The 10,792-nt window shown below is 35.0% G+C and overlaps 2 protein-coding genes across 3 annotated transcripts; both read right to left on the bottom strand.

The window, feature by feature from the left end:
• LOC109352427 (glucan endo-1,3-beta-glucosidase 3-like) lies at nt 475-4,860 on the bottom strand. Of its 2 annotated transcripts, XM_019594421.1 has the most exons (5): nt 4,775-4,842; nt 4,609-4,636; nt 1,542-2,795; nt 1,263-1,290; nt 475-839 (listed from the first exon to the last, which is right to left on the bottom strand). In XM_019594421.1, the coding sequence occupies exons 1-5, from the start codon at nt 4,802-4,804 to the stop codon at nt 677-679; spliced, it is 1,503 nt and encodes a 500-aa protein (XP_019449966.1). In that variant the 5' UTR covers nt 4,805-4,842; the 3' UTR covers nt 475-676. The 2 variants fall into 2 exon arrangements, with proteins under 2 accessions (XP_019449966.1, XP_019449959.1); XM_019594414.1 differs by having other exon boundaries at nt 4,609-4,860.
• LOC109352407 (pentatricopeptide repeat-containing protein At1g02150) lies at nt 5,645-10,719 on the bottom strand. The gene is made up of 2 exons (XM_019594391.1): nt 10,294-10,719; nt 5,645-7,086 (listed from the first exon to the last, which is right to left on the bottom strand). The coding sequence occupies exons 1-2, from the start codon at nt 10,669-10,671 to the stop codon at nt 5,824-5,826; spliced, it is 1,641 nt and encodes a 546-aa protein (XP_019449936.1). The 5' UTR covers nt 10,672-10,719; the 3' UTR covers nt 5,645-5,823.

Genomic DNA, 10,792 nt, shown 5'->3' with positions numbered 1-10,792 from the left:
ATTTTAATTCCTCAAATTTTTTTATTTGAATAAATATTTATTTTCGTCCTTCAAAATTTAACCAACATTTAGAATCTTTAGAGACTAATTCGGATTTGTCCAAGCAAAAAATTAATACACATAAACTCATCAATGAAGAGAAAAACTTCCCAATTATATATGTATATGTTCCTTAGTACTAAAATAAAGAGTAAAATAGTAAAAATGTGATACATGTAAATGATATATTGAGAGTTATCATATTTCTAAAGGAATTAATATATATACATCGAGTGTAAATGTTTTTTATATTGTTAGCAAATCATCCACCATTAATTTGTAAACTATCATTGACTCTCAAACAAAAACAAAGGTATTATAAATCAATAATGGATGATATGCTGACAGTACATAGATTTTAAACTCAGCTCGGATGATGGTAGAATACACATTTTGAAAAAAAGGAAGAAATAAAATACAGTACCCCTAAGAAGGTAGGTACAGCAATAATGTCAAATATTTGTTGTTCGTTTGTACAAAAATAAATTGAATGGTTACAATTGTTATTACACATTTTGACCAACCTTGCCACCCTTTAAATCCTCAACATGAGGAACACAAAATTGGGTATGCTACAATCTTTCTAAAGTTACTCAATAAATTACATCCAAATGCTGAATATGAAATGTGCCTAGTTTTATAAGACAAAAACTTCACATAAAATTAAAGCAACAAATATCAAAGTGCTTATGAAATATCCACCTTTGTAATAATATTGTGACATGCAACCTGAGATTGTAGAACTAGCAGGAGATGAGGCCTGTGTTGTTCCATTTATGCTGGTGCCATTTTTACCACCACTGTTCACCACAAATATCAAAATAAAAAATTAATGACCGATAGTCATCGATGTTTTAAATCGTGGTACACGACGATATTGTAGTTGCAATATTGCAGTTTTGGTAATCAACCACTATTAGATTTAACTAAAAGTCCCTATGCTTATGATTTATTAGATGGTAGAAATCAAAAGCATTAGGACTAATATAATCAAATAACCACATCGCAACCTCATTAATCTTTCGTATGATACGCAACATAACCATAGCAGCCACGATCGCAACCATGATTTAAACCCGTGATAGTCGACTTACATGGAACAACTTGAAAGGTTTTTTTAGGCCCATGGGGTGAGAATTTGATAGAAGATTATTAATATGTAATGCAAATGAGAACAAGACAACTAGAACATATATATAATAAACATAAGCTTGAGATCATACCTTCCTGGAAATATACATGAACCATGACCTGTAACAATGATAATATAACGAATATCAGCTATTTTGAAATGCTAAGCAACTTGAACCTGAAATTGTGACACTACTTTCTTTGATAAGTTAACATGACATAATGAGAAAACAGAAAATGTACACTTATTTTGATTCATATGGCCAGAAATTGTTTCAGTATTTTTGGAGACTTATTTTGAACGAAGAAATTGTTGATAAAGTCTGTGAAGTTAACAAGTAAATAGTTATGAATGTGTGGAGAGGCCTTACTTGGATTTGTGGTGGTGACAATTGCAACTCCTTTGAAATCACAGGTCCCGAGAGATTTACCCGTCTTCTGATAATATGCATTGAAAGCATATGTAGCATGTTGAACAACGTTATCCGGTTCATAACATGTCTGGCCCTGCAGCAAAGGCGAACAATCCACCTTCCCTGGTCCACAAGCCCAATCAAGTGCTGCCTGCAGCATCTTAGTATCGGCGTCATTCTTAGCGACACAAAATGTTTGGTTTGTTGTATCATTTGCAAAAACAGTACCAGCACCGGTCAAGTGTAAAGTATACACCGGTCCTCCATTAGCATAAAAAAGCCCCCAGTTCTGTTCCGAGACTGGACCTGTTCTCAAGTCTTCATTATAAAGCTCGTAAATATATGTACTAATTGGAACTCCAGGGTGTTTAGGAGTGCCTGTATTGTTAAGGACATGTCTTATCAAGTTACTGTTGTAAGTATTAGCATTATCAGGAGTTGCGTCTGGTTCGGACGAGTCACCTTTGGAGGGCCACCCTGACTCGGTCACTAAAATAGGGATATTGGTGAAGTTAAGATATGACATTGCGAAATAAGCAGCATCAACAACTGCATCAAAGACATTAGTATAATGAAGTAGAGTGTTGGCATCAACAGCTTCCCTAGTCGGCGGTAGCGGGCGAAAAAGAGCATAATCCAGTGGCACTGCACCATTTGATTGTACGTAATCATAATACGGATATACGTTGAGCATGAGATATGAGCCAGTTGATTGCAAAAACTTAAGCAAGGGAACCATGACAGGATCCCAAGTACGGTTGAAAAACGCTTGGGAAGGTGGGAAAGAGTCAAGGATGAGAGAAGAAGAGTGCGGAGTAGAGACTTTAATTTGCTGATCAAGATTAGCCGCAACGAGCGCAGAATGAATAAATTCTAGAGCGGATACTAGGACAGGTGCAACATTTGGGAGGGTAGTAAGGACTTCAGATCCAACAGCGATGGCAGTAATGTTGGTGGCAGGGACATGAGCTAGGACATTGTGAGCGACCCAATTGGCAGCCGTGGCATTTGACTGGCCGATGCCAAGTAGCTGGTCACTGGGAACAGAAACAGTTACACGGATGCCTGTGTGAGCAAGTGCAAGAAGCATGGCTCGGTCAGCATCATAGAGTCTGACATGTTGGATACTTTGAGCCTTAAGAAGGGCAACAATATCGGTTGGACTCGGAATGTCAGTGATATCTGTACCAATGTTGACACCAATGAACGCATCTGCAAAAACAGAAACACTAACAAATGAAGGACTTTCAACAAGTAAATCACCCAAGAAGACCATATGATACTGCTCATAAACTATGAATGATATATAAAGTAATGCAAATGTAGCCACCATCCAGAAGAGATACAAAATGAAGACTATTGAATTTCTATACATGTTAAAGAGAATCTAATGATGGTAGAATCGTGCATTGGATGTTAAGGTATGTGCTTAGGATACCGTTAGAAGACGTAGTAAGGAAGGCAGATAAGGTGAAGATTAGTCCAATTTCTAGAGGCAGGGGGAGACCACGAAAAATCATAGGTGAAACCTTACGAAAAGTTTAAAGATCAATGCTTTTGTCGATGGACATGAGTTATGATAGCACATTAAGGATTCGTTCTATCTGTATATCTGACCCAACCTAGTGGAACTAAGGTTTGGTTGTCATTGTTATTAAAACATTTAGCTTTACACCTTCGTGGTCGAGAATTACTTGCAAAATCCAAGGTTACTTTACCTGTCATACCATGTGTGTTTCTTGTGTCTTATATGTAAGCTAAGGGACATGGATTTAGCTAAAAGAAATGCGACATATTCAAATGTTGGCAGCTTATATGAGAAACACCATTGTCAAATAACAAAATGTTACATTTTTATATTATTTGTTCAAAACTGATTGGACCGGGACAAGGAATAAGGACAGACTTTGCGACAGAGGATCTCTAGTGCAATAATGTTGATTGGTTTGATTTTTCTTATGAAATAAGTCACACGTCGTCTACCGTATTGTTTCGGGTGTGATATAAATACATGTTCAAGTACTCCTATATGAAAGGAAACCTTAACATAGTATATCTAGGGTGCATGACTAGTCCATCTCAACAATCAACAATTGTCGCTCCCAGGAATATTTGGGATCCAATTCGGATTTCTACCGATGCCTTGTTGGTCCATGTTCTTCAGTTGACAGCTGTTAACTTTGTTTTAGTCCATTTGATGTATATAATATATAGGCCATTACCATTATACTTTTATTTATCATTTCTCCTTATTAAAATAAATTGATTGAAGACCCAATTTTGATTATATTTATCATGATTGCCATTTTCGGGTAAGGGTATTATAGTCCATCACATTCTCAACATAAATGTAGTTAAGTATTAAACTATAAAACAACTGTCTAATGAGCTGGGCCGCAATAACATGGTCCCCAAAATCTCATAAAAAGAGGGCAAATTGGAGATTCTGCATCCAAAAAAACTGTCTTTTAGTAAGGACAAAAAAGTTGAAAATACCTATGCCAAAATGAAAGTGTTTTTTTGTATTACCAAGAGTATTCTCGATATTTTGGGTAAGTAACTAATCCGGTACATGGTTCTTCCTTCCAATCAGTGTCGATCTAAGAAATCGAACATTCGACTTTGCGAATCCATTGGGTCTTATATCATTAGACCAATAACTTTTTTTTGGTAAAAGGAAAGTGCTTTATAACATGAACCCTCTATCTTTGGTAAAGAAATAAAATAAAATGGCTATTTACTATGTTTGTCCATGCTTTTTTAGCAAGGTTGTACCCTAAAAACATTTCAACTCAAACATACCCAATCAAATAATTTTATAAATACCCATTGGTAATTTTCCTACTATGCTCAAAATAAAAGTTAGAATAACCCACATGGAAAATATAATAAAAGGACTCAAACCCACATGGAGAATCTTAAGTCATGACAGAAAAAACACAACTTTCATACAACAGTGTACTTATGAAATGACCATATATATATATATATATATAGTGAAAATGAAAGGAAAAAAGGAACTGACCTCCATAAACAGATACTGAGATTGCAAGTAGGTAAAGAAGAAATGAGAGTATAGCCATTAAAGATGTATCCTGAAGTGATAGACAAAGAATCTAGTTGAAGTGTGATAACCAGAAAGAACATGGAACAATGAAAAGAAGCTAGGAAAGTTGTGATTTTGGAGGGAGAATGAGGGAAATACAAAAGAAAGTTTGCATCTTTTGAAGAGAGAGAGAGAGAGAGGAACTTGGTGGGTTATGTTGTGAGGCGTGGAGTGAAAGAGAGGCTTTTTGTTCTTGTGGTGGGTCAAACTCTATTCACACATCATTATCACAATCAATTATATTCATTTTTTCTTATACATTTTATCACAATAATAATCTAATAAATTGCCAACAAAGAGTTGATACAATAGGTAAAGTTTTATTATAGATTATATAAATTTAGATACTAACAACACATAAATATTACATTTATATTATACATGAATATGCCTGTCAGGAATCCAATTCGTAAAGTAAAAGTGTTTGATTCAGAGTTTGTATCATTATATATAATAATGTGAAGCTATGCATTATTCTGACACTATTGCACTGTGTGTGACCCACTATGTATAAAAACACTTAGCTTTAGACAATGATCCTGTTCTGCCATTTTCACCTTTTAGTTTTACTATTTTTATATCATATATTAGGCAATGATATATTAACTATTTATTATCACATTCTATTTTTTTTTCTGAGGCTATATATTTTATATCAATTAACACCTTAGACAATTCATTTTTTTATCTTGAACCAACACCCTCTTTATATTTATATTACCAATATCTAAGACAATTCACTTTTTATACATATAATCTTTCTACCAATAATATTACAAGTTACAACTATGTATGTATCTAAATGTTAGTAAATTTGTAAAAGCAAATTTTTACAATCCTAACTAAAAATTATCTTAAAACCATTTTTCAACCATCATACTCAAACATAAACACATTCAGATTATAATAGATTAATCATAATCAAATATAATAATCTAATTTTAACAGTTTCAACAAAAACAGTTCTTTTCAGAAGCAAAACATCACATGCCATTGTTAAAAACTAACATAAATTTCTAGCACTTGGATGAACCTTTGACAAAAAACAACCCTTATCTAGTTCTAGCAACATCCATGTTTTCATCCTCATTCACAACATCAGTTGTATCAATCTTCATTGAAAGAAATGAAGTATCAAAAGCTACTCTCCAATTGGTTGAACAACTTCTGAGAATCATCATCTATGTTTTCATCATCATTGATAACATCACTTGTATCTGCTGTATCAACCTTGCTTGACAAATCACCTTTGATGATGGTATCATCAGATAAGCCGATGGCTGATGCATAAACTTCATCAAAAAAATTTGACTGCCGCAGCAATGAAATTAAAACGTCGGCGCTCGCCGTGTCATCTTCTTCCTGACAAAGCTCAAAGAACGCGATCACGTTCGGGGGTTTTGGTCTCCAACTCTTTGAACCTTCAGCCACGAAAGCTTCTTTCAAGCAAGACAGAGCATCGGAAATACTCTTATCTGCAATATGTAACTCAGAAAGAACCTCCCATGTACTTGAATTTGGAACTCCACCAGCTTCTTTCATTTGCTTAAAGAACTCCAGAGCTTTATCCGTATCGCCATTCTTAACATACCAGCCAATGAGAAGGTTTCCTATTCTAGGATCATAAGATGATTTCATTGAAACCCACTCCTGATAAAGAGTTTCTGCACCCTCAATATCACCCAATCTTATCAGAGAAGAAATGATAGCATGGTATCCCAAGTTTGGTATAGTGGGGAAAATTGACTTATAGGTTTTCCAAATACGGAAAATTTCGTCTTTTTTCCCAATATTTCCATACAAACTCAGGAGATAATGAAAAGGTATTCTATCTCGACCTTTAATTCGGCTCTCAACCTTTCTCAAGCACTCTTCTGCTTTTTCAAACTGATCCATCTTCATGTACATTGACGCCATTGTGCTGAATGTAGTCCAGTTAGGGATAATGGTAGGATCCTGCGACATCTGTTCAAACGCTTGTTCCATCTTCTCTATTTCTCCTTGAGATCCACAAGAAGATAACCAGATATTATATGAGTAGATATCAAGATTTACTTTTTTCTCTATCATTTCTGAGACCAAAGTATCAACTTTCTCATATTCCTTAAGGTTCATGTACATAGTCATCATTACATTAAATGGTAGTGAATGTACCGCATACCCTTTACTCCTCATTTTTTCAAGTAAAGATTCTGCCTTTTCCTTCAATCTAAAATGCACATATACATTCAAAAGAGATCCATGTGTCCTCCTGTCTTTTAACTTATTAGTCAGTCTCTCAAAAAATTCTTCTGCACTAGACACTCCCCGAACTTTGGCTATTAGATCTAACTGGATTGCTGCATCACTTGAAGATACTCTAAACCTCTCTGGTCTATTGTTCATCCAATCATATACCTGTGACATTTTCAAATTACTTTCATAAAGTTGTTCATGGCTAATATCATGATCATTCAAACACAATTATGTCAATTTGGTAGAGAACCGTGAATTGATTCTTGCATACCAATTCATGGTTCTTTTGAAAATTGGTTCCATATAAAAAACGAACCAGATTATCATCTACATTTTAAGTTAAAGAAAGAATAGAGAAAAGAAGAGTAATTAGTGATGTGGACTCACCTACATGAATGAGTTACAACAAACAAGAAATAATTTTTTCCAGAAATATTTCACTTATGATGAAGCAAAAATTGATTCAAACCTACAAGGAGTAACACTAGAAAATAGAAACGACTGTATAAGGAGCTATCAAAACCCCACTGAATATACCCCTAATGTACCAGTATTTGACAGGGTAATGTAATGATGACTATGTGGAATAGTAATGGGCATCATACTCTCATGATTCTTTAGGAAGCATGCCAACTGATAGAGAAGTAGGGAAAAATAGGGTTCCAAATCACACGCAAATTTTGTTGGTGGTATTGGCAAATATGGAACTTATAATCAACACATGATTTACAATAAGAAAATATAAGAATGCTTTTACAAATTGTATATTATTGTTAAGCTTCCATCTCAAAACCAATTGGCAATGAGCAGAGTAACTAAACAAATATTTAAACCATTCCCGAGATAATGAGGTAGGCAATGTGGGACTTACTTCCCAACATGCTCCCTCTAAAGAAGCCTTTTATATCAAGTGAAGGGTTACCTTTGACCCATGACTAAAATCTATCTTTTGACCCATGACAATCTGAAAAGGCTGGGCTTTGGCTCTGATACCATATTAAGGTTCTATCTCAAAACCAATTGGCTATGAGACGAGTAGCCCAATAAGTATTTAAACAATTCTTGAGATAATGAAGTAGGCAGTATAAGACTTACTTCACAACAATTGTACATGTATATCTACCCATTAAAACTAAGTTTATTACATAAACAGTGAAGCAAGCAGATATTTAATGGACTCTAGGATATAAAGTTTCTATGGAATCAATTGTTTAATTGTAGTCTCATATAGTTCACACCTAATGCTATGGCTTGAGTTATCTTTGATCCAGACTGTAACTATATATGGTTTTACAGAAACTTTGGAGAATGCTATACTTTTCTGACATTGCAATCGGGATGGAGCGACCTTTAGATTGAACAATAGTCCAAAGATGATATAATAATAGATGGCCCTCCAAGCCATATACAAAATATAGTCATAGCAATGATTACTCTGTTACAAGTGTTAGAACTTAGATGGGAAAGATGAGGAGAAAGATTGAACGGAATGTGAAAAGTTTCTAATTTTTCAGTAAAAATGTCCAATGTTTCCCTTTCATTCAAAATGATATAATTTAAAGAAATGAATTAGTAAGACAGAAGCTTATTTATATAGTTTTAATTTAAAGGTGTATATTTTCTCTTAAAGTAAAGTTATGACCCATCAAATAGTTTTAATTAGATAGTATTAGAATAATTGGGTCTAACTCCAACCCCAAAAGCTAGCTCATCGGGGAAGGATTGCCCAAGTCATTATAAATGGCTCATATTTTCAAGAGATGTGGGACTTTGATACTTAACACACACACCCCATGCCGCCAAGATATAACATATCTGGAGCGTGGAATAATTGGGCCTAACTCCATCCCAAAAGCTAGCACAAAGGGTGAGGATTGTCCAAGCCACTATAAATGGCTCTTGGTCATATTCTCATCCGATGTGGGACTTTGATACTTAACAGATGACATCCCTGGTACATGGAGTATATCGAGGAAGATATTAAAAAGCCCACAACATGCTTTCCTTCTTCTGGTCTCTTTTCTCTTCCATTTTATGTACCTTTCAATCTCACTCTCAAGTCACAATAACTTCACAAACATATGAAAATGTTGTTGTCCCACAAAAGTGCACGTCTTCGAAGTTCGAACTATTTGGATTTTATTATCTTTCAGACCTTCAAACACTATATGCATAAACCCTTAAGCTTCCATGTTACAGCAATGAAATACTAAATTGGAAGAAGTAGAAAATCTCTGCTACCCGCTCGTTATATTTTTCCAATGTTAAAAACAAACAACTTAGTAGCTTCTCTGATCCATTATAAGTTCTGAAGCATAAATCACATGTGACTAAAATCAAATGGCAATAATGCTGTATAATAAAATTGACAATCATGAACTATTCCATTTCAGACACTACTTAAAGCTGCATACACAACTACTGAACATGAAGAATGCTCATTGTACACACAAATATGTAAGTATCATATCCATGTCAATAGCCACAAATTAACTTATCCGTGCCAGTGGTTCAATCTCAGGTACCATATTATTTTTCATCAAACAATGCCATATAATTAGCAGGTTCAAAGAGAATCAAGCTACTCAACAAAGAAAAACAAAACTACTTGATCAGTTTTGCCCATAACAACAAAAAACCAAAACAGCCAACACTCAAAACCGTTTCACAGAAAACACAACTTACCACTCACAAATCATCACTCAATTGACCAAAACAAAACCTAACACACACTCCTAGACAACCCAAAGACTTCAAAAAGCCAAATAAAAATGTTGAGGGGAAATCACACTGACCTCCTCTTAGTTATAGACGTATCGTTTAACTACACTCTGCACCCCTTTTGTTTCAAAAGCCATACTCACCTCCCTTCAGGGGAGGTAAGTATAATGACAATTGAATCTCAAGGGAGGTGAGTATAGCTTTCCAAAACAAGAGGGAGCTAGGTGTAATTAATTCAAACCATAGGAAAGGTGGGTGTAATTCTCCCAATATAAATCAATATTCATCCACTAATGGTCTTAGTCTCTTGCGAGTTGGATTTTGGAGGGAAATGAATCATAAGTGTATTTCATGGCTCTAGAGTCTTCCCTTTCTCTTCCTCCCTAAAAAACACAACTCGCAAACCGACATCAAATACGCTGCTGACATGGCTCATAAGTCTTCCATTTCTCATTCATTCTCTTCCAAAACTCAACTCGCAAACAGACTCTAAGAGGCTTAGTCTACCTCCCCGAGTGACCCTAACAAAAATCAATTCGCAAACAAACCCTAAAAGTAGAATCATAAATGATAAATGATAGATGTATAGTAAGTGCATTAAATGGTGATAAAGTAAAGTTAGAACAAATAAACGAACATGGTAAGTACCTCAAGGGCCCTTTGGTGTCTCTTGTATTTCCTCAATTCCTTAACAACTCTAGAGAGATCCCATTTAGTGAGATTCTTACCTTCATTCTCCCACTGATTCAACACATCTACAGAACCCAATTCAGAGTTAGGCATGAATGATATCCTCTTGTACACATCGTTCCATTTCACAATGGGTCTTCGTTCGTAATCAAGGGTTCCATAACCATGTATCTTTGAGATGGAGAAGCATTTCACTGAGAAGCTCTTTCTTCTACTACTACTACTATTCCTTTGAATGAAGGGAAGAAAGTTAGGGGAATGAGAGAGGGAAGAGGAATGGAGAAGAGAAAGGTTCAAATTGAGAGAGTTAGGTCTTTGGATTTGAATAACCATCATCTTCTTCTTCTTCTTCTTAGACGAGTTTTACAAGATAGAAGAACAACACTAATATTCTTACACCTATTCTCTTCCTATAATCCAAATTAGATACACCGTTGTGAAAACCAGTATTATTCAA

The sequence above is a fragment of the Lupinus angustifolius genome, chromosome LG01 (genome assembly GCF_001865875.1).
Source record: "Lupinus angustifolius cultivar Tanjil chromosome LG01, LupAngTanjil_v1.0, whole genome shotgun sequence".
Lineage (NCBI taxonomy): Eukaryota > Viridiplantae > Streptophyta > Magnoliopsida > Fabales > Fabaceae > Lupinus > Lupinus angustifolius.
Note: the sequence above shows the minus strand (reverse complement) of the source record. Positions and strands in the feature narration are given on the sequence as shown.

What these genes read in the sequence shown, in the direction of transcription:
- LOC109352427 (XM_019594414.1), bottom strand. Translation starts at nt 4,666, where the DNA reads ATGGCTATACTCTCATTTCTTCTTTACCTACTTGCAATCTCAGTATCT. An exon ending in CTCAGTATCTGTTTATGGAG is followed by an intron (nt 2,796 to 4,608) that starts GTCAGTTCCTTT and finishes CTGTTTTTGCAG; the next exon opens with ATGCGTTCATTGGTGTCAAC. An exon ending in TGTCACCACCACAAATCCAA is followed by an intron (nt 1,291 to 1,541) that starts GTAAGGCCTCTC and finishes TCATTGTTACAG; the next exon opens with GTCATGGTTCATGTATATTT.
- LOC109352407 (XM_019594391.1), bottom strand. Translation starts at nt 10,671, where the DNA reads ATGATGGTTATTCAAATCCAAAGACCTAACTCTCTCAATTTGAACCTT. An exon ending in GACACCAAAGGGCCCTTGAG is followed by an intron (nt 7,087 to 10,293) that starts GTACTTACCATG and finishes AAAATGTCACAG; the next exon opens with GTATATGATTGGATGAACAA.